The sequence below is a fragment of the Grampus griseus genome (genome assembly GCF_964374135.1).
Source record: "Grampus griseus genome assembly, chromosome: 7".
Classification (NCBI taxonomy): Eukaryota; Metazoa; Chordata; class Mammalia; order Artiodactyla; family Delphinidae; genus Grampus; species Grampus griseus.
In genome coordinates, this window is record NC_139001.1 from 19474949 (window position 1) to 19501924 (window position 26976).

The 26976-nt window shown below is 52.4% G+C and overlaps 1 protein-coding gene across 5 annotated transcripts in view; it reads left to right on the plus strand.

Annotated features, from left to right (window-relative positions):
• TNS1 (tensin 1) overlaps window positions 1-26976 on the plus strand; it is a 197724-nt gene that overhangs the window by 6369 nt on the left and 164379 nt on the right. For all 5 annotated transcript variants that reach the window (XM_082658097.1, XM_082658098.1, XM_082658101.1 and 2 more), the window contains exons 2-3: window positions 6038-6152; window positions 17473-17510. In XM_082658097.1, the coding sequence (XP_082514223.1) occupies window positions 6038-6152; window positions 17473-17510 (153 nt within the window). The remainder of the gene's footprint in view (window positions 1-6037; window positions 6153-17472; window positions 17511-26976) is intronic.

Sequence of the window (26976 nt, forward strand, 5' to 3'; positions counted from 1 at the left end):
TAGGGGATGGCGGGGCTGGTGGTGGTAAGGAACTTCCGTGTGTACATGAAGGTGAGTTGGGGTTGCAAGGAGCTTGCGTTTGAGGGGCTGGGGCGGCGGGGGCTCCCAGACGCCAGCCTGCAGCTCCATTGGGGAGTCCCACGGTCTTCCCCATAGAAATGACCACTGATGCCAACCGGGTCCTGGCATCCCAATGCAAGGTGATGAGACATGGAGGGGTGGATGGCCGGGAGGCAGGGAGAGGACCGAATGACCCTCCAAGTCTGTCCTAGGCCTGCTTTTCAGTGACTCTCTTTCCCAAGGCTCACTAGCTCGTAGACTTCTGCCCTCTGGCCTCGTCATCCAGGTCTCCCAGTGTGGGGCGCAGGGAACCTAGTGGGGCTGGGCTGGGGAATTTTCTTTGGGAGGCGGCAGGAGCTCATGAGCTGGAGGACCCTAGGGTTATCAGTCCCCCTTCATCACCACCCCCACCCCACTGTGCTTTGCCCCAGGGGGCAGGGAGGAGCCAACAAACAGCCATTCCCACCCCAAGACCAAGGACTCCTGCCAAGGCTGCCCGAGCCAGACGCGCGACACCCCTCTGACAGGCAGCTTGGTGAACGGAGGGTGGGAGGGAGAGATTCCCCCAGAGGGCCGGGAAAGCCCTCCGAGGCTGGGTGGGCTTGTCGCAGGGCTAGGGCTCTGGGTTTGGAGGGTAGGGAAGAATGACTTCGGCTGGGACCCCTTCCCTCTTCTGGGTTCTGGCTCTCGAGGGAGGTAGGCTTTGGAAGGACTAGGCAGTTCCTGCCATGGCCAGGCCTCTTCTGTCCCGAGTTTCCCCCAGGTCTGTTAGGTGCGAATCCAGCAAGGGAGGGGCCGGGTGCACTCTGTGAGGCTGTCTGCCACTTGTCAGGGAAAATGATGGTCATTGTCATAACAAGCCATTACCCTTGAGCTGGGTGCCTTATGGGCCCGTTCTCATCCTCTGCGTGTACCTGCAGAGTAACCGTGGGCGAGGGCAGGGTAGGTACTAGACCTTCGTTTATCTTCCTCCTCTGGATTTTGACATATGATGGTTAGGAAGTTCTTTTCCCCCCTTGAGTCTAATCGTAAGTGCTGGCAGCTTCTGCCCACTGGGTTTTGTTTTGCCTGCAGTAACTTCACAGCAACTTCTTACAATGACAGCTCCTTCAGATATTTGAAGATGTTCCATCCTAGACTTTCTCCTCCATCATCCCGGCAAAGCTTCAGACCTCTGTGGACGACTTTTCACAAGATTACCAGACATCCCAGTGTATAACCAGGGATGCTATACATCCGGGGTCACTTTCCTGGGCATGGCCGAACTGGTCTCCTCACTTCCACCGGGGTTGCCCAGCCTCTCATGGAGGGGTGATGTCTCATTAGACATCCCTCTCTCTGTAGCCAGCAGCACGTCTAGTCCCCAGACCCCACAGTCCCTTCCTCTCAAACTGGCCCATTATTTCCCCTACACTATGTACGCTCAGGCTGTCTTGTCGGAACCCCTTATTTTCATCTGGGGACTGTGAGGCCACCGGCCTAGAAAGCAGGTCTCTAGACTCCCATCTCAGTGCTCCCTCAGCCAGTCAGGACAGGGTAGGGGTGAGGGGTAGGAGTGTGCTGGGCCATCACCCAGAGGCAGCTGAAGGAGGCCTTGAGCGAGGCCAGGGAGTGTGTTTTCTGAACCTGGTTCCTGTTCCCCAAGCCCGGGCGGGAGGAGAGTTTGTAAACTCAGACGTTATGGAGTTGGCCAGGCAGGGCAGGGAAGCCCAGGGCCCAGGGGGGAAGCCCGGTGTTTGCTTGTCAGCCTGGATGTCTCCTCTGTTTACTGGACAGCCTGGACCCTCTCTGGGGAGATTCCACTGCCATGACTATGCTTTAGGGAGGAGGCCTCTTTCCCTGGCCTTTGGAGAAAGGGCTGGATTTGAGGTGTAGGCAGAGAAAGCTGGGGGATAAGCTGGCACAGGGAGCTTTGCTGACTTAGTGGGGTAGGAGAGGCAGGCTTCGGGGGGCAGACTAGGCCTGAGATGATGGGGCTTTAGGGCTTCCTGCCTGCCCACCCTCCCAGACAGGCCTTAAATTGAACCCCGAGTCCCCTCCCTGCTTCTCCTCCTATCCTAGGCCTTGGCCGCTGCAGTTGACGCGGGACTGGGTCCCCTCCCTGGAATGTCTGTGACAGAGATCATTTGGAAGGCTGCCAGCCAGGGGCAGAGATGGGAAAACGGGGGAGGAGAGACCTCAGAATAGGAGGGGATTCACCTGCCCCTCCTTGTGGGATGGGGGACGCTGGGTCAAGTCCAGAGCTGGACCCTCAGCCTACCGCCCCCCGCCCCCCTCCCCTTCCCCAGCTGAAGCTGGAAGCGTGGCTCCCGGAATGAAGTGTCTGGAATATCAGACCCCAGGTCCTGCTGCCTTGCTCAGCCACGAGGGGGCATTGCTGGTCTCTTGTACCCACTCCTGACTCCACCACGCTCTCTGCTCTCTGGTCTCTGCTCTGGGCTTTATATCTGCTCCGTCCTGCCTCCTTACTGTCTTGACAAATAGTCTGTCTCCTTGAATTCTGAGACAATCTAAAACTTCAGAAAAGTGGCAAATACGGTGCAAAGAACTTTTTTTTTTTCCTGAGCTATTTGAGAGTAAGTTGCTGACACGTTGCCCTACCACCCCTGAATACTTCCCTGTTTTCCTACAGGGACTTTCCCTACCTAACCCAACACAGCCATCCAAGCCAGGAAATTGACACTGATGCGTGACCTCCTCTTCCTCAGACACCACTGAAGTTTGGCCAGTTGTCCTCATGGCATCCTTTGGGGTGAAGAATCCAGTTCAGAATCAGCCGTGGCATTTGGTTGTCATGTCTCCTTCGTCTCCTTCTGTCTGGAAATCTCCTCAACCTTTCCTTGACTTTCGTGACCTTGTCACTTTGGAATATTACGAGCCACTTAATTTGTGCACTGTCCCTCCCCTGGGTTGGTCTGATGCTTCCTCATGACTGGATTCAGCTTGTGTCTCTTTGGCAGGAGTATCGCAGAGGTGACGTTCTGTTCTCATCCCCTCCGTGGCACACAGTCTCCACTCATCCTGTTACTGGTGACGTTAGCTTTGATCACTTGATTAAAGTGGAGTGTGCCAGGGAAAGTTACCTTTTTTCCCTTTGTAATTTATAAGCATGATGTGGGGAGGTGCTTTGAGACTCGTAACTCCTCATCAGACTTTGACTGTATTCACTTATTTCACATATCAGTATGGACTCATTTAAGCCATTACTATCATTATGTATTTTGATGCTCAGATCTTCCCAGATCTGAGGAGCCCCTTCAAGCTGGCTCCTGTGTCCTCTTGTCTGTCTGTCCCCCTTTGATTCTCTGGTTCCCTTTATAGTCTCTGTGTGTTTCTATCTAATCTCTCTCATTCTCTGTGTGTGCTTGTTTGTCTCTGTCTTTGTCTCTGCCTTTATCTTGGTCCTCTTTTTTTTCTTCTCTGTCTGACTGTTGCTGTTCCCTGTCTTTCTCTGTCTTCTCTCTCTGTCTCTCTTTGTCTTTCTCTCTCGTCTCTGTCTCTGACTCTTTCTGTCTCTCTCTCCCCCTCTACTTCTCTCTCTATCTCTTTGCCTCTTTCCCTACTGGCTTTCTCTCTTATTTTGTCCGTTTTTCTCTCCGTGCCTCTCATGATTCTGTCTCTTTTGCCCAGGACTCACCACTACAGGATCTTCAGCTGGGAGTCCTGGACATGCTGGGTTTGTGGGATGCTGCCACCCGTCCTCTGAACACGCAGAGTGGGGAGGCTTGGACCAGGGTAGTAGGAGGGGGACTTGGAGGAGAACCTTCTCCCTGGTCTGTGATCATGTCTGTGTGTGTCCATGCATATGCAGAGGGCATTGGAAAGCTCTGTACCTTTGGGCTTTGGGGGGTGGGGCGCGGGCTGCAGGCAGAGAAGCGTCAGTGTCTGTGCTCTGCTGCCCCCTGCTGCTGGAGCCGGGAAATGAATCCAGTTATAGGTACCAGGGTGAGGTGCCTCGAAGAGGAATGGTGCCTGCAGGCAGGGCAGGGCTTCCCGGGGAGTCCTCTGAATGGGGAGCCTTCCCAGCATGTGCCTGGGCTGGGGGCTGTGGGTGGGAAGAGGGTGGTCCTAAGCAGCGTGGATGCAGGACTTTGCGGCTTAGACTGTGTTCAGATGTGTGGTCACAAGTGGTGTGGGGCCCAACCTCAGGGTGTCTGGAGGGGGCAACTGAGGCCCCTTTTAGTGGTGGGGTGGTGGCTAGCCAGACACGGAGAAGACTTGGACTGCCAGCCCGCCCCTCATCCTATGTGTGTGGTGGTGTAGTTTTTCTTTTTTTTTTAACATCTTTATTGGAGTATAATTGCTTTACAATGTTGTGTTAGTTTCTGCTGTATAACAAAGTGAATCAGCTATACATATACTTATATCCCCATATCCCCTCCCTCTTGTGTCTCCCTCCCACCCTCCCTATCCCACCCCTCTAGGTGGTCACAAGGCACCGAGCTCATCTCCCTGTGCTATGCAACTGCTTCCCACTAGCTATCTGTTTTGCATTTGGGAGTTTATATATGTCCATGCCACTCTCTCACTTCGTCCCAGCTTACCCTTCCGCCTCCCCGTGTCCTCAAGTCCATTCTCTACGTCTGCGTCTTTATTCCTGTCCTGCCCCTGGGTTCTTCAGTACCATTTTTTTTTTTTTTGAGATTCCATATATATGTGTTAGCATACGGTATTTGTTTTTCTCTTTCTGACTTACTTCACTCTGTATGACAGACTCTAGGTCCATCCACCTCACTACAAATAACTCAATTTCGTTTCTTTTTATGGCTGAGTAATATTCCATTGTATATGAGCGCCACATCTTCTTTATCCATTCATCTGTCGATGGTTACTTAGGTTGCTTCCATGTCCTAACTATTGTAAATAGAGCTGCAATGAACATTGTGGTACATGACTCTTTTTGAATTATGGTTTTCTCAGGGTATATGCCCAGTAGTGCGATTGCTGGGTCATATGGTAGTTCTATTTTAGTTTTTTTTTTTTTTTTTTTTTTTTTTGCGGTACGCGGGCCTCTTATTGGTGTGGCCTCTCCCGTTGCAGAGCACAGGCTCCGGACGCGCAGGCTCAGCGGCCATGGCTCATGGGCCCAGCTGCTCCGCGGCATGTGGGATCTTCCCGGACCGGGGCACGAACCCGTGTCCCCTGCATCGGCAGTCGGACTCTCAACCGCTGTGCCACCAGGGAAGCCCTGGTGGTGTAGTTTTAAAAAGGATATTTAACCTATTGATATTTTCATAATGTAAAGAATAGTAAATAAAAATAAAGATGGAAGAAGCCTTCTGGGCTGGAGCACGGGGTGGTAGTGAGGGTGAGAGAGAGAAAACTGCGGGGCATGGCACTCAGGGACATGGGTAAAAGGTTGAGGGCCATCAGCAGTGGGATGGATGAATGAGTCAGTTGCATGCACACGGTGGAGTACTATGCAGCAGCAAAAAGGAGGGAGCTGCTGCTGTGTGAGCACAGGGATGAATCCCCCACATTCTTGCTGAGTCAGAGAAGCAGACACAGGAGTATACACTGTATAATTCCATCCATATGAAGCTTAAAAACCTGTCAAAATGGATCTTTGGTGATAGAAGTCACAGTAGTATTCACCTTGGGGTGATATTGACTGGGACGGCCACGAGGGAACCTCCTGGGGTGTGGGTCCATGGGGCATACATGTGTCAAACTGTATTGAGCGATACATTTAAAATGAGTGCACTTTGCTAATAAACTAAATCAGAAAAGTGATTAAGAATCCATGGAGGGGGCTGGGGTTTTCGACTGTTGTCTGACCCCACCTCTGACTGGGAGTCTGGGTCGCACCCACAGCTTTCTCTTTCCCTGGGCACCTTCTCCCATAAATGGGCTTGGGCCTTTCACAGCTGAAGGGGCTCTCACCTCTCCTTTCCCCCAGTGCTTGCCTGCTTCTCCCCTGGTCCCCTGGCTCTTTCCCGAGGAGCCCGGCCTGATCACTCTGCCTCTCCTCCCACAGCCAGAGGACCTGGAGGCCCCCAAGACTCACCACTTCAAGGTGAAGACCTTCAAGAAGGTGAAGCCCTGTGGGATCTGCCGACAGGTCATCACCCGGGAGGGTTGCACCTGCAAAGGTGAGCAGCTGGCTGGGCCACGGGGGATGGGGAGCACGTCTTCACGGGAGTGAGGTGCCCGAGGCCCGGGTCAGGCTGGGATGTCCTTGGGGTCCTGACTTGGCGCCTGGTTCTCAATTTGGGAGAGGATGCTGAGCACACAGATAGCAAGCATGTGGGTATGTGTGGATGGCACATGGCAGGCGATGGGTGGCATGGAAATGGCATGTAGCTTATGTGTGGATGGCATACAGGTGGCATGTGAATGGCTTAGGGAAGACATATGGATATTATGTGGTGGCAGGTGGATGGTGAGTGGCTGGCGTGTGGAGGGCGTGTGAGGGGGTATGGTTGGCCTGCAGATGTCATGTGGTTGGCACGTGGATGGCGTGTGGTCGGCACGTGGAGGGCCTGTGGAAGGTGTGTGTGTGGGGTGTGCCTGGCACTAGGAGTACTGCAAAGATGCCAAGCCGCGGTCCTGCCCTTGTGGCAGCTTAGGGGTGAGTTTAAGAGGCCCCCAGTTAGCCTCGGAGGAGGGCCTGCTGAATGGCAGGCTTTTGTAATCCCTGTTCTCATGTGCTCCTGGAACGGCCTGGGCTTGGCTGTCACGGCTGCCGGAGGAGTTGGTGTCTTGCCCCAGGTCACACTGTGAAATCAGAAGGAGGCCTCTGCACCCAGTCTCAGCGACTGACACCGTCACCCACCCAGTTGCCCCACCAGATGCCTCCCTCTCTCTCACCCCCACCTCCCATCAGTTACCAGCACTCCCCCCTCCATGCAGCTTGAGTCGCTGAGCCTCTCTGCAGCCAATTCACCCGTGCAGCTGACGGCTGCCCCTCTGCCTCTGGCATCCTGACCCGCCCTCTCAGCCCGCCTCCGCACCAGCTTCCGGAGGGCCTCGATGTCAGGTCCCTGGGTTTAGCCTTGGGAGCCCCCGCTCCCCGAAGACAGCGCACACCCCTTCCTGCGGCTGCGCGGCCTGGTGTTGGAGGTTGGAGAGGGTGGGTGGAAGTGTGTGTGTGTGCGTGTGCATGTGGGGGGCATTCCAGGCAAAGCCTTTCGGGCCAAGGGCAGAATTTTATGGTCCTTAATTGCAGGACTGGGACACACCCAGACTGAATTTAGGGGGCCCGACAGGAATTGATGCCATACCAAAATTAGCCACATGGTGGCACCCTCCTCCCAAGAGTCCTGGCTGGCGCGGGTGGTGGTTTCGGGTCGGAGCTGGGAGAAGCCGGGGAGGCGTTGCCTAGGCTGGGGTTTTGCCTTTTGCTTCCGTCACCACCTCCACCTCATCCCGTCCCTTGAAGCTGCTCATGTTAGCCCCCCCCCCGCCCCGTTCCTTCCTTCCTCGCCCAATGCACCTTCCCTTCCCCCCAGTGACTCTGACATAGCTCTGATAGGAGGCAGCACAGGGCTGGGGGTGTAAGGAAGTCCGGCACTCTCACTGCGTGACCTTGGGCACATCTCTGGCCGCATATTTTGTGATCGTCTGTGGTCCTAACTTCCCCAGATGACCTGGCTTGAGGGCCCGGGTTGAGGAGGGGATTTGACCCCATGTGCATGGAAGGCTCCCAAGGCAAGCAAAGATGACCCCGGTCTCACCTGGTTCAGAGCCTGGCCCTGCTGGTGTGAACCGGAGTGGAGGGTAGGTGGCCAGTGGGCTGCCAGGCTGGGGTGGCCGCTCTGGGTGAGTTAGTGGGAAGAAGAGGGAAAAAAGCCAGGGCCACTCTCCAGAGGCACCACCAGGTGTCAGGACTGGGCCATGGAAGGGCCAGGGACCCCCAGCCCCACAAGGGAAGACAGAAGACTCCCAGCTATACAGGCCACATGTGTATCCCCAGCAAGAGGGTTGGGGTCACTAGGCTTGGGGGCAGGGTTGGGGCCACTGGGCTTACTGGTGGGAGATGCAGGAGTGTGCCAACTCTCTGTGCTTTGGAACCAGGAGGTTGTGGTGGCGTGAGATCCCCCTTATCCTTCCCTCTCTCCCTTCCTCCATCCATCCATCCATCCATCCATCCATCCATCCATCCATCCAGGGCCACCAGATATAGTTGTACAGGTTGTTCTCTGGCTGAGGGGGCCATTCACTAAGGCCAATCCAAAGGGTTTGCTGTGCTCTCTGGTTCCTCTTCCAGTCTTCAAGTCTCCGGCTGCACCATGGTGACCCTCTGGATTCGTGGCTGGGGGTTCTGGGTCGAATGTCAAGGCCCTGCATTCACAGTCTCCATGGGGCTTGCAAAGCTGAGGGAATCTTGCTGCAGACAGGGGCAGTGAGGACACCTTCCCAGATCTAGAGAGACTGGGGCATTTTCCTGTCTCCCACTGGCTGCCCTGCCCCATAGCTCCCCATCCTACTGCATTTCACTGTTTAATGGACTATGGCTGAAGGGGGTGGGGTGGGAGACAGGGTCGGGAAGAGAGTCAAGGAACCTGGGGTCTAGTTCTGGTTCTGGGAGACTCAAAGGCGAACAAGGCAGACCAAGAACGAAGGTGTGTGGACATGTGGGTGTAAGCGTGACGGATATACAGGCAAAGAGGTGGTCGTGAGACTGCGGCTGGTCTTCTGCTGTGCTGAGTCTGTTTCCTCCTGTGTATCGCGGGGTTAATAGTAAACCCTGTCCTCGTCTCTTGAGGGGTGCTTGTGAGGGGCACTGAGGCTCTGTGTGTGGCTGTAAAGTGAGCACTAGTGTCAGGACAAAGGCTCCCTGTGCGGAGACAGAGATGGATGAGACAACTGGAGGAGAAGAGGCCTGGGGCCTTTGTCAGGGGCCCAGCCTCGACTTCTGGGCCTGCCACTCACAGGCCAGGTGACCTCAGATAAATCCCTTCACCGCTTGAACCTCAGTTTCCTCATCTATAGATAAGGGTTTGGACCAAGAATATCTGCTGAGGGCTTCCCTGGTGGCGCAGTGGTTGAGAATCTGCCTGCCGATGCAAGGGACACGGGTTCAAGCCCTGGTCTGGGAAGGTCCCACATGCCGCGGAGCAACTGGGCCCGTGAGCCACAACTACTGAGCCTGCGCGTCTGGAGCCTGCCCTCCGCAACGGGAGAGGCCACGATAGTGAGACGCCCGCGCACCACGATGAAGAGTGGCCCCCGCTTGCCACGACTAGAGAAAGCCCTCGCACAGAAGCGAAGGCCCAACACAGCCAAAAATAAATAAATAAACAGACCAATGAACCAACAACAACAAAAAAGAATATCTACTGAGGCCCAGACCATGGGGGTCCTGGAGAATTCCCTTGTTGGAGTCTGGAGAGCCTGGAGAACTCTCCCAGTGTAGGCTGCCACTCCACCCCCGTGTGTATGTGTACACCCATCTGACAATCATGAACCTCTGGGCTGGATGCCATGCCAGGTACTGGTGCCAAGACCCAGCCCCTGACCTGGGAAGACAGACATGCTGTCAGTCAGAGAGCCCGGTGGCAAAGCTGACACAGAGGTGTGTGTGAAAAGCTGTCTCTGACTCAGCAGAGATTTTCCTGTCAAGCTTCAGGAGGGAAGCCATATGTAGGCTGGGTCTTGAGGGATGTGTAGGAGTTCCTCAGTTCAAACAGAGGGTTTCCCACAGGTCTCTGGGAGCAGTGCTCTAGGGAGTCTAGGGCCTTGCCCAAGGGCCCTAGCCTCCCACCAGGCTGAAACCCAAGGGAAGAGACCAGAATGCCAGCTCAAGGGCCCAAGGCCTGCCCTCTGGATCTGGATTGGGGCCCAGACTTAGAGTACTCCCCTTCTTAATGTTTCTGGTCAGCTTGGAAGGTGGGGGCAGTTACCTGCAGTTTCCCCAGGGTGGAAACGTGCCTTAATGGGAGAAGTCTATCTAGAAGCCCTCACTGGTTGGATTTGGGGAAACCTTGTTTCAGGGAGCTTTCTCTTTACTGGGGATCCCAGCTTCTACCCTGTGTCTGAGTCACTCCCTTCTTGGAGTCACTGGAAGCAGCCTGGTAGGGTGGGAAGATGCTGTTTTCCAGTCCTGGCTTCCCCCTGCGTGGTTGTGTGACCTTGGGTGAGACAATTAACCTCTGGGCCTGGTTTTCCTGGTTCTCTAAATGAGGGGTTGGACTAGATCAGAGGTTCTTAACCATGTTCCAAAGGAGCTGTAGGGTTCTTTAGGGGCCCGAGGGGGTAGGAAAAAGGGGGAAACCCAAGGGCAGGCTTAAGGACCTGGGGCCCTGGAACCCCTGCCCACTTTAATCAGAGCAGCTCTGGTTTTAGAAGTTAAAAATATATCAGGAAGCAGGATGGTGTGGGGGTCTTGCACTTTGGCTCAGACATCCTAGATTCAAATCCCAGCTCTTACCAGTGAGAACTGAGGCAGACTGTTTCACCTTTCTCTGCCTTAGTTGCCTCACCTTTAAAACGGGACACACGGCAAACTTCCCGCCTTGGGCTGCCGTGGGGATTACGTGAGATAATATATGTAAAGTGCTCAGAACAGATCCTGGCACATAACAAGCATTCAGTAAGTGCCGACCAATATCACTGAGCTTCCATGTAAGAGTCCAGCTGCATCAGGATTTTGGCTGCCAAAACAAGAGCTTGAAAACCACTGGATGGGATGACCTGGAAGGTTTCTTCGTGCTTCAACTTCAGAGCCGCACCATACCGACTCCCCCGCGACCACCCCCGGAGTCACCTTGCATTAGGGTTCTCCAGAGAAACAGGACAGCAGGATAGACAGGTAAGTAGGTAGACAGACAGACAGATATTCATTATAAGGAATTGGCTCACATGATTGTAGAGACTTGGCAAGTCCAAAATCTGCAGGGCAGACGGTCAGGTTGGAGACCCAGGGAAGAGTTGCAGTTCAAGTCCAAAAGCTGGCAGAATGCCTTCTTGCTTGGGGAGATCAGTCTTTGTTGTTCAGGCCTTCAACTGATTGGACGGGGCCCACCCACATATGGCAGGGAATGCGCTTTACTCAGAATCTACTGATTTAAATGTTCATCTCACCCAAAAAACAAACCATTCACAGAAACATCTAGAAGAATGTTAAACAAATCTCTGGGTACCATGGACTAGCCAAGTTGGCACCTAATATAAACCATCATATGCCTCCAGGCCAGGCTACGGAAGTAAGCAAGGCAGGGAAGGGCGGCGAGGTCTGGTGGGCAGGTGGGCGGCTGAGCAGGTCTCTGCCAGCTGGGGAAGGAGCGGAGGCCGGCCGCGCATGCAGGCAGTTATCGCCGGGGTCAGGTGCACACCGAGGCTATGCGCTCATTTTCCGACCCGAGGCCAGGAGGAAAAGGCCATTTAGATCCCAACAATGTGGCTTCCTGTGTTCCCGAGAGGCAGGAAGCCACCCCAGGAGAGAGTCCAGGCAGCCCAGCAAGGCAGGAGTTGGCCAAGGGCTGGGGTTGGGGTGCAGTGCCCCACCCCTGCAGGTAACCTACAGACCCCTCCCCTCTAAGGTGCTTTCTCCTCCGTCTCAGGCCGCTGGCCTGGCCCTGATGTGAGGGGGCAGTGTTGACACCTGTGGGCTGAGGTGGGGCTCCTGGGCTCCATGGAGTTTGGGTTTGACAGGGTCCCTCCCCAGGGGGCTTCATCTTGCAGGGTCACTAGCCTTCCGTGGGAGCTAGGGAAGGCTGTGGTCTTCTCAGGTGGGGTGGATCATGAGATGTGTGTCCAGGGAGGACTCAGGCATCTGAGGGATGCCAGGAGGGGGAGGCTGGAGTTTTCCTGCCCTCGTTCCCCTGCAACGAGAAATGGTACCCTGTGGAGTGGGCATCCCTGTCAACCGGGTGTTTCCTCAACAGCGTTTGGGATGTTTTCAGGGTTGGAACCTGGGTTCCCCCCTTTGTTGGTTGTGGGGAGGAAGTGGTGGGTGGTGACTATGATGGAGAGACTGGCTGGGGTTACACACACACTCTCACAGCTGGAAGAGAGCTTGCAGACCATCTGTTCCAGGGGTCGGAAATGCAAGGGCCTTCAGAGAAAAGCAGGCAAGTGAGTGTGGACAGCAGGCCCTGGTGGGGGCCGCAGGGATCCGGAGAGAGCTGCTCTGCTGGAAGGCACTCCAACTAAGAGAAGAATTCTTGCCTTTGTGACTTAAACACTGAGCCGGTTAATGAAGACAAGCGTGCAGGCCCAATCTACCCTGGAGGCTGCCAGTTGGCTGCCTTATTTTCTGAGCAGGAGTCTGAGACTCAGAGAGGGGAGTGACTTGCTTCAGGTCACACAGCTCTGATAGCAGTCAGGACTAGAACTCAGCTCTCCTGACTCGGGGCTCTTCCATATAATAACAGTCACGAAGGTGATGGAGATGCGGCTGATATAGCTAATCCTTATACAGAATATCCTCTGGGCTGGCCACGTATATTAACTCATTTAATTCTCACAACTCTGTGATGTAGATGCTATTATTACGCCCATTTTCGAGATGAAGGGATGAAGGCTCAGAGCGGTTAAGTAACTTGCCCCAGATCACAGAGCTGGTGTGTGACCTGCATCTGAGCTGAGAGCCAATGTACATGAAGCCAGGTAGGTAAGTGGGTAGGTGGAGAGCAGGACCCATGGACGAATGGATGAAGGATCAGTTAACTCCTTTAGTGCTCCCACTAGGCTTGATCATAGGTGGTGTTTGTCCTGAAGCACTTGAGAAGACTGACTATGGTCCCCACCTGCCTTCTCCCAGCAGGGGGTGGAGCTGAAGAGCGAGGCTCCCCGACCCTCACTTGTGTCTTTTCTGTTGCCCCAGAGTGTCAGTCCTGGTTCCAGGGGTTTAGGCTGGGGAGAATCCTTCCAGTTTGAAATTTACTATACATTTATTGAGCCCATCTATGCCAGACCCAGTGCTAGGGGATGGGGCAGGATACAAAGCTGCAAAGTTGAACAGGACCTCCCTTTCTGTCTTAAAGCAGTTGAATGTGGGGGAGAACCAATAATAAAGGAATACTTAGTCCTCCAAGGTGACAAGCACTTTCCAAGCGTTGTGGGCTGAGGATTCTTGGAGCACAGAGGAGAGAGGGACCATCTTTGAATTATCCAGGGAGGGACATTTTGAACTGGGCCTCGAGGGATGTATATGAGCTCACCATTCCAGACCTGAACCTTGTAGACTCGAAGTCTGTGTGGGGAGTTTGGTGGGGCAGGAACAGATCTCTTTAGTGGCAGTGGCTGGAGGTAGAGGCAAGACTAGGCCATGTAGGGCCTTATAAGTGTGTTGAGGAGCTAGACAGAGCGTCTAAGCAGGGGTACAATGTGATCAGTTTGTACTTGAGAATGGCCTGTGACTCTGTGGATTGAAAGGAGACAAGGCTGGTGGGGAGAGGGGGCCCAGGGAAGGATAACTGGTCTGAACTGGTGCAGTGGTGTGGGAGGAAGGTTGGGATTCAGCAGCCTCTTTGGATGACTAATTGCTTGGTAGGGTAAGGAACGGGAAGAAGGAGTTACAGAGAGGAATATGCAGGTACCCAGGGAGCAAGGAAGGACCCAGGGGAGGGCCTCTGGTCTTTGTTCGCAGCATCAGCCTTTGGCCTCTTGCTTTCTGAGGGATCCTGTGCTCTGGTTTCTGTATTAGTTAGCTGTAGCTGCATAACAAATTACTCTAAAACTTAGCAGTTTAAAACAAGTACAGAATTATTCTGTCACATAGTGTCTGTGGGTCAGGGATTCATGAGTGGGGATTCATCCACGTAACTGGGTGGTTCGGACTCTGGGTGTCTCGTGAAGTTGCAGTCAAGGTAGCTGGGGCTGTAGTCATCTGAAGGCCTGACAGGGGTGGAAGATACGCTTCCAAGGTGGTTCAGTTGTGCGCCAGTCAACTTTGTGCTGGCTGGTGGCAGGTGTTCATTACATGGCCCTCTGTACTGGGCTGCTTGAGTGTCCTCATGACATGGTAACTGGCTTCCCCTAGACCGAGTGATCCAGGAGACAAAGGCTGAAGCCACCAGTGCTTTTGATGACTTAGCTTCAGAAGTCATATACCATCTTTTCTATAATATCCAATTGGTATATAAACCAGTTCATTGTGGGAGGGGACTGCAGAAGGGTGAGCATACCAGGAGGCGAGACACACTGGGGGCCGCCTTGGAGGCTGGCTGCCGCAGTTTACCTTTCTGTGACACATTTGAACGTGCCAGTGGTCTGAGAAGTGAGAAGCCAGCTAAACGGCATATTTCAAATTACAGCAGGAGGGATGCAGGTTAGAGAGAAGGAAATACTGCCCTATGGGAGAATACCTGAGACAGGTGACTGAGATTGTAAAGGAGCCTTCCCTGGAGGGGACTCAGGGCAAGAGGGTTTCCCTGGGGTTGGGAGCAGGTGCTTCTGAAAGGGCAAAAATTCATTTGTGGGGGCTTGACAACGCCTGCGCTGCTTGGAACCTGCCACTTGAATTCAGTTTGCTGAGCTTTTGTCTTTTGAGCTGGGGGCTGGGGGCTGGGGGAGGTATATTCCTTTGCTCCCCACTCTAGAGCTTTCAAGGACAAGCTCTCCGCATTCCAGCACGTAGGGAGAACTCAGCACATTGTACTGCAATTGCCCAATGACTTCCCCATCTGCCCTCCATTCAAGGGCATTTATTGAGTGTCTGTCCACTGTGTGACAGGCAGGCCTGCCCTGCAGGCCATTCACTGCCAAGAGTGCCTGCCCGAGAGAGCACTGGAATCGGTCCACATTTTGCTCACCAAGCCATGCGTCCAGGTACAGGGCTGGGTCCTCCTGGAGAACGAGCATCTTCTTGCCATTCCCACAAAGACAGTATAGTCAGTGTCCAGTGGGCTGGTCTGCCCAGAGGTTGGGACTTCTTCTAATTTGCACAGAGGTGCTGTTTGGTGCTGTTCGCTTGGAACAGACACTGTTCTAGCTGCTGGGGATACAGTGTGAATGAGACAGGCATGTTCCCTGCCGTCATCCGTCTGGTGTAGGGAGATATACTATATGTAAGTGAGCAGGAATTACCCCAGATGAGTTCAGACTGTGAGCTGTGCTAAGAGGATTTTATCAGGGTGCTGCTGAGAAAGAATAATGGTGAGCCTACTGTAATTTGGGTGGTCAGGGAAAGCCTCTTTGAAGAGATGGCTCTCAGTGGATTCTAGAAGTAGAAGAAGGATGTGGCTTGGTGAACAATGGAGAGATGGAGTGAGGGAGAGCTTTCCAGGCAGCCAGAACAGCAAGTGCAAAGGCCCTGAGGTAGGAAAGTTCTGATGCACTCTGTGAACGTCAGGAGTATGAAGTCTGATGCCGAAGAAAGATGCAGTCCTGGCTCTCACTGTGCTCCCAGTGTCTAGAGTGGGGTTGGGAGGCCTGGAGTGAACACTTAGGGGTGCCTTATTGATTGACTATGAGACGCTGTGGGGAGGGTTATGGTTCAGGAAAAGACTGAGTGGGGGGGATGATTAAATGGGGGTGCACATAAACTCCAGGGGAGATCTTCAGGTCAACTCAGCAAACATTTATTAAGCCTCTACTACGTACCAGGCACTGTATCTCTCGTGTGTGTGTGTGTGTGTGTGTGTGTTTGTGAGAGAGAGAGAGAGAGAGAGAGCGAGCCAGGAGGTCCCTTCCTTGAAGGAGCCCACAGTGTAGGAACCAAGATGGTGCAGGAAATGGCACTCTGTGGTGATGCCTTCAAGGAGGAGGGAAGAGTGAGAGAGGCCTCCAGAGGAGGGGCCCAGGCCTTATTCTTGAAGACCTGGCATTTGATTAGCAGAGGAAGAGGAAAAGTCCCTTGGTTTGGAGGCAGTGGCCCAGTGGGGCGCCTGCCTGACTGGAAGGGCCTTCAAAGCTCAGGCCACATGGCCAGAGGCTTTCTCAATTCCACATTCCTAGGCCAGAAAAGAAGGCATGGGGGTGGGGCTAGGCAGGCTGCCGGCGTCAGAGTGGAAACACCCTCTGCAGGGGCGTTGCCTGGGGTTGGGGGGGTGGGGCAGAGGGAGAAGCAGAAAGGCTTGATGGGTGGGTCTGACCTGACGTGGGTGGCTGGGGGCGGAGAAGTCCCCGGGCCGTGCGGCTGGTGGGGTCAGGAAAGCCTTGCGCATCACGGGCTGAACCACAGGCTGCGCTGGGGCCAGAACTAGGTGCTGGAGAACAAGGGCTGGCCAAGGTCACATCCCACACTCCACCTGGTGTGCCTCCCAGCCTCCCCCCGACCCCTACTCCCACTGACAAAGCAGAAGCCTTCGTGTGGGGTGCCTGGGAGCCTCTTTTGGCGGCTCTGGGCCTTCAGCTGTGCCTCAGTCTCCCTTCTGCGTTCTGCTGGGGATCTGGTTGGCTCGTGGTTGGAAAGGGGTTGGCTAACTGTAGATCCAGGAGGCAGGGCAGCCGACTGTGGTCCGGGGCTGTGAGGACTCGCCGTCAGGGTGGCTCCCTGTTCCCTAACCAGCGCCCCTGACCCACCTGCCTCCGCAGCCCAAGTCAGCGCAGGAACTCAGCTCAGGAGACCCCTCACCCATCTTCGGGACCTGGTGAGAGGGGCTCACCAAATCCTGGGTGGAGGGCCCTGGGGTTAGGGTGGGCAGGCTGGGACATTCCAGGCTGAGGGAACCCCACAGGAAATTTGATTCCAGCTTCTGGTAGTGGGAGGGCAGAGCAAGTCGTGTGTGTGTGTGTGTGTGTGTGTGTGTGTGCGTGCGTGCGTGTGTGTTTCAACTCACGTGTGTTTCAACACATAAAGTTTGTGAATCTGTGCCCACACGTCTGTGTACAGGCTGTACTCCGAGGATCTCCCATGAAATTGTGTGTGCGACTCCCCCCCCCCCCGCCCCCAGTCAGAGGTTTCTCCTTGAGCTTGTGAGTGGGTGTGCAAGGCTGGCTATGTGTGCACGTATGGCTGAGTGTATGGGTGTAAGTGGTTATTCGTGTCTGTGTGTGTGTGTGTGTGTGTGTGTGTGTGTGTGTGCGCGCGCGCGCGCGCGCGGGCCTCTCCTGGACCATGAATTGGGTATGTGTGACTCTCCTGGGGGGAGTGAGTGTGATCGTGGTTCCCGGGTGCCAGCTGCCTGCAGGGCGTGTAAGGGGAGAAGGTCCCCTTATTCCTAGCTCGGCTGACAAGGACCCTGGGTCCGGGCCACCTCTGCCCTCTGCAAGGATCCAGCGGCGGAGTCGGTTCCCCTCCTCTCCCCTCGCTCCTCCCAACTTCCCGCGGCCGCCCGAGGGGCTCTGGCAACGTGGTCTAGGCGCCTCCTCGGCCCGCGGGTTCGCAGTCCCGGGCGTTCTCGCCCCTCAGGCCCCGGGGAGCTGCGGCAGCCCCCCGCCCCCTCCCCTCTCCGTCCCTCCTTCCCTCCGTCCCTCCTTCCCTCCCGAGCGCGGATTGCGGGCGGGGGTGGGAGGAGATTTCGCCGGAGTTTCCATTTCATACCTCGCGGCTAAACTTTCTTTCTGTGTCTCGCCCTCTTGCAGTCTGCAGTTTCTCCTGTCATCGGAAATGCCAGGCCAAGGTAAGGGGCTGCGGGCCGCTGGCCCCGCGGGGGGCTTGAGGACCGGACGGGCCAGGGGTCACGGGACTGGAGCGGGGGCGCCGGCGGGCCGGGGGCGGTGCCCTGATCGTCCCCTCCTTCTCTCTTTGTTTATGCAAAGCTTCTGGGCCCCGGAGCTGGCTCAGGTCAAGGTGAAGGCGAGGGCCGGGGGCGGGGGCGGCGAGGGGGATGGGGGCGCGATGCGCAGGCTCGGCGGCTATTGGGGGTGGCTGGCGGGGATCGAGCTCCTGGAGAAGGGCCTTTGAAGGTATTTCCACCTAGTTCTCAAGGGGAGTGAGTGTATGAAGGCGGAGAGGGATGCATTTCAATTCCCCCTTGGGCCGCGCAGAGCTCTAGTTGGCCGGATTTGGCCAGCCTAGAAAAACGCGGGATAGTGCCACAGCCATAGGACCCCGAGGGCGGAGAAGGGGATAGGTAGGGGGAGTGGAGGTGAGGTGGAAAAAGGTCAGAGGTCAGCGTCGCGCTGGGTCTGGAACCTCCTTGAGCGACTGTCCACTCTCTTCATTGGCGGGATCCCACTTCGGTGCTCAGTTTCCCCATCAGTGTTTCCTGGCTTGTCTTAGTGGGAGAGGAAAACAGGAGGAAAGAAAGACCAGAGGAATTGCTGGGTCCTGGCTGGCCAGGTTGGCTGGTCCCTTGCTGCATCCTCTCATGCTTTTGCAGAAGAGTGGTCACCTGGTGGCAGCCTTGGAGTAATGGGGGTGGGGGTGGGGATGACACCAGGATGGATTTTGATGGATGACTTGGGAAGGAAATTGTTCCGTCAGATGCGCTCAGCTTTCTGGAGGTGGAAGTGCTCTGCCTCAACCTTTCATGTGCAGCCAGTCTACGCACTGTCCCCATTATTGTTAATATCCTCCCTGCCCTCTAACCCCTGCCTTTGCTGTTCACACTTAATCTTTCAGGAAGGAGTTCAGTGAATGGAAGGAAGGGGGAGGATGCTTCAAAAAGGAGCTTTGAGGAGTTGAGGCCCAGTGTCTGGTGCATCTCATGCTCTGCTTCTTATTAGCTGGGTGACCTTGGGCAAGTCATGTAACCTCTCTGAGCCTCTGTTTCATTCTCAAGGATATGGGAGTAAGAAAAGGTTATTATGAGGATGAGATGGGATAATGTGTGTGACGTGCCCAGCACAGTGCCTGACACACAATAGGTGCTCAAAAACATAACAGGTAATTGATTATTATCAGTTGGTAGCTCTGAGGGCGGAGAGTTACATTGGAGAAAGGTGCTGATGGAGTAGGCCTCTCTGAGAGGGGATCCACTTCCTCCTGAGTGACCTTGCTCAAGCAGAGTACACAGCCTTGCTGTGGGGTAGGGGAGGGGTCTCTCCATCTGGAAACTCCAGGTTGGAGGGCTGTCCCGGCAGAAGTGCAAAAGGCCTGGCTTGTTTCTGCCACCTGGACAGTTTCTGCCCCTTCTGTTGTCTTCTGCTTTTCTGACAACCTCAGCCTTTTCTTCTCTGGGGGGGAAGTGAGTTTCTGCCTCTCCCTGCATCTCCCACCTTGTTCTCTTCATCCAGAGCAGAGTTTTTCCACCTTTAACCCCAGAACCTTCCGGTGTTCTTGCTCCTCCCCAATCAACCCCCCCCTTCCTGCACCTGTTTCTCTTAATAACAATGGACATTTGTACAGTGCTGTAGGCCTTAGAAAACACTTCAATGCGTTATCTGATTTTATTCTTTTAATTCTACCAGAGCATAAAACAGGCCGAAAGATCTCGTTGTTTTACAGATAAACCGAGGCACCCAAAGGTTGATTGACTTCCCCAATATCTCACAGTATAATTCCTCACCCATTTCTGTCCCTGGGCCTTTGCGCTTCCTTCTAAAATGTCCCTCTTGCCTAGGGGCAGACATTCCTTGATGCTTACCTGCCTTTCCCCCTTTGCCTTCCATCTCCTGTGGTAGTGGATAGAGTCAGAGAGGATAGGTGATGAATGTCCAGTGAAGGCCTGAGTAGGGTGAAAGGGGGGCCAGAGAGGCTGAGAGGTGCGACAGAAGATGGCTCCTTGCTGTACAGCTGCCTCCTGTGTGGACGCAGAGAGATGACAAAGATGGCTTCTGGGAGGCGTACTCTGCTTGGCAGTTCTCACATACGCTGGGGGGTCAGAATACACCAGGCTGCAGCAGCCCTGCTCTGCCCAGCCAATGAGGCTAACCCGGAGGGGAGAGGGGGCCTGGCAGGGCAGTGGCCAGACAGATAAATGGGGCTTTTTATAGGATTTTCCTCTATAGGAAATGGTACCCACTGGGGGTGTGAGCTCCACCCACCTGGCAAGTCTCTCCCCTAAAACTACAGATCTTGCTAACGCCCTGCCTTTTCCTCCTGCCGGGAAAGGGTGATGTGAGCCCCAGACCACACAGCAGAGCTCTGTACCCTGGATTTTATAACCAGATCAACTTGGAGGTCATCTCATCCATCCCCCTGCCTCTAGAAGGGATTCATTAAACCAATGTTTTTTGAGCTCTTTCCATATGCCAGACACTGTTGTCGGTGAACAAGACAGAGAAGGCCTCTGCCCTCATGGGACTGACATTCTCACAGGGGAGACAGACCATAACTAGGCAAACAAGTTATGAGGGCATCGAGCTAGAGCGGGGGCTAGAGAATGATTAGGCTGAGTGGCCCAGGACAACTCCTCCAAGGAAGTATTGTGTGCGAGGAGACTCCAGTGATGTTACATGATGATTTGAGAGATGGAAAGAGCCAGTGCACCCGAGGTGAGGTGAGCTTGTCACGCTTGGAAGAAAGCCGTGTGGCTGGAGAGGAGTGAGCACTGGCGGGTCCTAAGCGTGAGGCATGATCTGATCTCCACTTGGAGAAGGCCACTCTGACCTTGAGCAGGCAGAAGTGTAGGAGCAGGGAGGGGGGTCAGGAGGCGGCTGATGTCCAGGTGAGAGACGCTGGCGGCTTAGTCCATGGCGCTTGCCAGAAAGATGGTGAGAAGGGACCAGGCCTGGGATGCCTTCTGGGGTAGAGCCCAGAGCCTGGCTGTGGATGGGATGGGATGTTGGGTGTGAGAGTGAGAATGGGCTCAAGGATGACTCCCAGGTTTTTGGCCAGAGTCACCGGGTACACGTGGTTCTGTTTCCTGAGGTAGATGCAGAGTGTGGGAAATTTCTAGGGAAGAGGGTGCCAGGACTTCTGCTTTGCTTGGTCTCTTATTTCACAGTTCTTTCCCCACACACTGGGGATTTCTTGCTGCTATTGATCCTCTCCTGTCCTCTCAAATTCAGCTCGCTCTGGCCACCCCTCTGGTAAGTGGCTGGTTCTAGATGCCTAAACATGCCTCCTTCCAGACTGTTGCTGCCTCATGAACCCATGGCTCTGAGAGGGGCTCTATGATTTATACGTTACAATACGATGTAACAAATTACCCCCAAATTTAGTAACTTAAAGCAGCAACACACAGTTGCTGTGCGTCAGAAATTTGGGAGTGGCTTAGCTGGCCGGTTCTGGGCTGGGGTCTCTCATGGGGTGGCAGTCAGGATGTCAGGTGGGGCTAATGTCATCTGAAGGCCTGACAGGCTGGGGGATCTCCTTCTAAGATGGTTCATTCACGTGGCTAACAAGTTGGGGCTGGCTTTTGGCGGGAGGTGTCAGTTTCTTGACACACAGCCATCTCCATAGGACTGCTTGAGTGTCCTCATAACATGGCGCCTGGCTGCCTCAAAGTGAGTGATTCAAGAAAGAGCGAGGCAGAAGCCCCATGGCTTTTATAGCCTGGCCTTGGAAGACAAACAGTATTTCTACAATATGCTGTTCGTCACACAAGTCAGCCCCACCGAGTGTGGGAGGGGCCTATAAAGACATGAATGCTTGGAGGCGAGAATCACTGGGACCATTTGGAGGCTGACGACCACAGAGTTCCAGGGAGAGAGCAAAACTGATCGGGCTCTCGGGAGGTCTCGAGAGCGGTGGGAAGGGCAGGAACATAGGGATCAGACATACCTGGGTTTGAACTCCACCCTGCTGCCTTCCAGCTGTGTGAGCTGGGTTATAGAGGATTAAATGCACATTGACACGTGGTAGGCGTCTTCTTTCTTGGAACCATAGGTGAAACTAGAAAGGAGCCCAGATATTCTGTGCCTCGTTCTTTGCCACTTGGACCTGCTTGAGAGAAAATGCTCAGTGCTGGTAGAGGAGGGCCCTTAGTGCTCAGCTCAGAGCAGATGTTAAATACATGTTCGTTGCACTTGGGACTGTTGAGAGGTACGTTGCGCCCTCAGCTTCTAGAACAGGGCCTGGCCTGTAGTAGAGGTTCCAGTGAAGAAGTAAAGGAGTGGAATAAAGGAATGTTGAGAAACAAGAAGTTCCTATATAGGGAGAGGCCGAGGGGGTGGATGAGAGCAGGAAAGAGGAGCAGAAAAACCATTTAAAAATTCTCCTTCGAAAAGTTCTCCTACCTCCTAACACAAAGATGCTCCATATAGGGAATTCCCTGGCAGTTCAGTGGTTAGGACTTGGCGCTTTCACTGCCGTGGGCCCGGGTTCAATCCCTGGTCAAGGAACTAAGATCCCAAAAGCCGCATGGTGTGGCCAAAAAAAAAAAAAAAAGATGCTCCCAAATAATAAATCTAGGCATTTACACTGTCTAGTTGGGGTGTAACTCACATACCGTCAAGTATACAAATTGATAAATTTGTACATATATATGAACCAGATCAAGATCTAGAACACTTCCGGCACCCCAGAAGCAGCCTTTATGCTCCCCTCCAACCAATATCCCCCAAAGGTAATTGCTAGTCTTACTTATACCATCAGAGAGTAGTTTTGCCTGTTTATGAACTTCATATAAATTGAATCATGCAGTATGTTTACCTTTGTGTCTGGCTTATTTCACTTAGCATTATCTCTGGGAGGCTCATCTGTGTTCTGGTGGGTTGCAGTGGTTCCTTCTTTTTTTATTGCTGTGTTGTATTCCAGTATGTGAATAAACCCCAATTTATTTATCTATTCCACTGCTGATTGCCATTTGGGTTATCTCCAGTTTGGGGCTACTGTGAGCAGACTGGCTCTGAACATTTAATCACCTGTGTCTACACTGAACTTTGTAATACACAAAACATTTTCCCTTACCTTCTCAGTCCTGGGAGGTGGGCAGGGCTCATGGGAGTCCCATTTTAGAGACCCAATGTTGAGGCCCAGGGACGGTAACCAACTTGGCTAAGGGGCACCTTAGTGCCAGTGGCTTTCTGGCACTGCCCTGGGATAAATGGTGGGGAGCAGCTGAGAAGGGAGGTGAGTCTGAGAGCAAGCCGGAGAAACAGAGACAAATAGAGAGAAGGGGCTGGTACAGGCACTGGCAACTCATCGTAGTTCACGGGAGCCCCACTCTCCAGCTGTCCCCCTAAATCGCTTGCAGGGAGCAAATTCTAAGCCTCCCTTAGTCCCCACCCTTAAGTCTCCTAGGGGTCCTTATCTGTCCCCAATTGTTTCTCCTATTGAGGATTTAAAATGAATGGCCCAGGATTTGTCTTCCACTTTTATACACAGTGTGTATATACACAGCAGATTTTCTTCTGTTTTGCTTTTCTCCTCACTTGCCTGCTATAGGGTTCTACAACCTCCAGATACATCTTATTCATTTGTGTATTTATTTATTATTTTAAAGGAGACTTTACATTTTAGGCTGGCTTTCGATTTACAGAAAATTTGCAAAGATAATACAGAGAGTTCCTGCGCAGCCCACACCCAGTTTCCCCTCATCCTGATACGTGTCTGAGAAACCCTTTTTTCACTCCTGACTTGCCCCCTTGTTTGAAATAGCAGTCCCAGCTGACAAGGGCGGCTCCTTCCAGCAAAATGCTAGCTGTCTATTCCATGTCAGATAAGAGTTAGATGAAAGGACCAGGTAGATGCAGGGCAGGCTGATTGCCCAGGCCCACACCTCAGCCTCCGGGCAGCCTCTTGTCACCTCGCTTCCTTTAGTTCTCCTGCCCTCTTCCCAGCCCTGGCGCCTCCCTGCCCTCAGCACAGGGAGGGGGGGAGGGGCGAGGGGGGTGAAGGGGGGAGGCTGCAGCAATGAGTTGGTCTCCTCCCCTGTACCAGAGGAGTTTAAATCCCATCCTTTAAGCTTGAAAGGAAAGGAAATCCCATAATTAACCCCCATCTTTCAGTCACATTATACATCACTCTCCCACTCTCTCATAAACACACCTGCAGCCTCCCTTCACAATTGTGTTGGAGGCCTGTTGTATTCTCCTGCTACCAGGATAGCAGGGTAGTGGGAGGAGGTTCATGGCTCCGAGACCCATCCATTGCTCTGAGCCCAGTGGAGTGCTTAAGTTCTTCGGCCTTGGAGACAGACTGTTGAGTTTAAATGCTGACTACAATAATAACTGGCTGTGTGACCCTGGGCAAGGTACTTAACCTCTCTGAGCCCCAGTTTCCTCATCTGTAACACAAGGATTATAGTAGTACCTATTTTGTAGGGCTCTATGATAACCCAGCTAAAATGCCAAGCTCAAAATTAAGTGGTCAAAATGTTGCTAATATTTATCATTTTGTATTCCTCCTACCTTCTTCTAACTCAGAAAAAGAGGGGAGATGGGAATTCCCTGGCGATCCAGTGGTTAGGACTCCACGCTTCCACTGCAGGGGGCATGGGTTCAATCCCTGGCTGGGGAACTTAGATCCCGCATGCCATGCTGGGCCACACGGTGCCGCCAAAAAACCCCAAAACAAAACAAAACAAAACATGGTGGGGAAAAATCTGAACTGAGAGACCAGCCAAGCTTGCTAAGGGCACTGGTGTCAAGCAAGATGATGCTTGCATATGTTTTGCTTCTCTTCTCCCTCTCCACTATCAAGGAAGAATGAGGAAACAGATGGAGGTGAATATAGTGTGTCTTTTGCTGTTTGCTTGCCTCAGGGCACCTGAGATCTGTAGCAGTGGTTCCAGACCTTGTCTGTGCATTAGAATCACTAGGGTGCTTTAAAGATAATGATGCCTGGGTCCCCCTCCCCAGGGATTCTGATTTAATTGGTTTGGGGCATGACCTGGGCATTGGGATTTTTGAAAGTGGCAACCATAGGTGGGAGTGTAAAATGGCACAACCATTCTGGAAAGCAGTTTGACCATTCCTTATAAAGTTAAACATACGCTTGCCTTATGACCCAGCAATTCTGCTCCAAGGTATCTACCCAAGAGAAATGGAAACATGTCCGCTGAAAGGCTTGCCCATAAATTCATACCAGCTTTATTCACAATAGCTATGAATTCACAATTCACAAACTGGAAAAACCCAGATAGTCAACAGCAGGTGAATGGACAAACTGTGTCATAAAGGTCCAGTGGAATACTACGTGGTGATAAAAACGAATGAACTATTGTTTCGCATAGCATCGTGGATGAATCTCAAAAACACTGTGCTTAGTGAAAGCAGCCAGACACAAAAGAGTACGTACTAGGTGGTTATATTTTTATGAAATTCTTGACAAGGCAAAACTCTCCTGGCAGAAAGCGGATTAGTACTTTCCTGGAGCTGGGGGGTGGTGGGAAGATTGACTGCAGAAGAGTGTGAGGGAACTTTTTTTGGGTGATACAGATGTTCTTTATCTTGATTGTGGTGGTGGTTACCCAGAGTATGGGTTTGTCAAACTCACTGAACTATATTCTTAAAAGGAAGGGATGCATTTATTTTATATGAATTATATGTCCATAAAGTTGATTTAAATAAAAGCTTCCCAGGTGAGTCCCCTTTGCAGCCAAATTTGAGAACCGCTGGTCTGCAGCTTCTGAAGACCTATCTCTGTCCTTGCTGTCTTGGTCAGCACCCAGCACAGTGCCAAGTGTGTAATAGTGCTTTCTGTGGTCAAGGGCCTCTCTTACTCTTTTTAAAAAAATAACAACTTTCTTGAGATGTAATTCACATACCATACAATTCACCCATTTAAAGCATACATTGCTTTTTAAAAAAAATTTACTTATTTATTTATTTTTGGTTGTGCCACGTCTTAGTTGCAGCTGGTGGGCTCCTTAGTTGCAGCTGGCAGGCTCCTTAGTTGTGGCATGGAAACTCTTAGTTGCTGCATGCATGTGGGGATCTAGTTCCCTGACCAGGGATTGAACCGGGTCCCCTGCATTGGGAGGCGAATTCTTAACCACTGCACCACCAAGGTAAAGCATACATTTCAGTGGTTTTTTTGTATATTCAATGTTGTGCAACCATCACCACAGTCAATATTAGAGCATTTTATCACCTCAAAAAGAAACTCCATACACTAAAAAAAATTATTTTATTGAAGTTTAGTTGATTTACAATGTTCTGTTTATTTCTGCTGTACAGCAAAGTGATTCAGTTATACATTTATATACATTCTTTTTCATATTCTTTTCCATTATGGTTTATCACAGGATATTGAGGATAGTTCCCTGTGCTATACAGTAGGACCTTGTTGTTTATCCATTCTATATATAACAATTTGCATCTGCTAACCCCAAACTCCCAGTCCATCCCTCCCCAGCCCTCTCTCCCCTTTGGCAACCACAACTGGGTTCTCTATGTCTGTCAGTCTTTCTGTTTTGTAGATAAGTTCATTTGTGTCATATTTTAGATTCCACATATAAGTGATATCATATGGTATTTGTCTTTCTCTTTCTGACTTACTTCACTTAGTATGATAATCTCTAGGTCCATCCGTGTTGCTGCAACTAGCATGATTTCGTTCTTTTTTACGGTTGAGTAGTATACCACATCTTCTTTACCCGTTCATCTGTCGATGGACATTTAGGTTGTTTCCATGTCTTGGCTATGGTGAATAGTGCTGCTATGGACATGGGGGTGCATGGATCTTTTTGAATTATAGTTTTGTCCGAATATATGCTGAGGAGTTGGGTTGCTGGATCATGTGGCAACTGTATTTTTAGTTTTTTGAGGAACCGCCATACTGTTTTCCATGGTGGTTGCACCAACTTACATTCCCACCAACAGTGTAGGAAGGTTCCCTTTTCTCCACACCCTCTCCAGCATTTAAGAAACCTCATACAGTTTAACTGTCCCTCCTCAATCCCTCTGCTTCCCGCACCCTGGCCCCAGCCCTAAGCAACCATGAATCTGCTTTCTGTCTCTATGTATTTCTCTATTCTGGAGACGTCACATAAATGGAACAATAGAATGTATGTTCTTCAGGGCTGGCTTCTTTCACTTAGCATAATGTTTTCAAGGTACATCCTTTGTATGGCCTAATAATATTAGGCCATTGTATTAGGCTATTGTATGGGTATACCACACTTTGTTTATCCATTTATCCGTTGATGGACGTTTGGGTTGTTTCCACCTTTTGGTTATTGTGAATAATACTGCCATGAATATTCATGAACAAGTTTTCATGTGGACATATGTTTTCACTTCTCTTCTATCTGTCTATCTATCTATCTATCTATCTATCTATCTATCTATCTATCTATCTATCTATCTGTACCT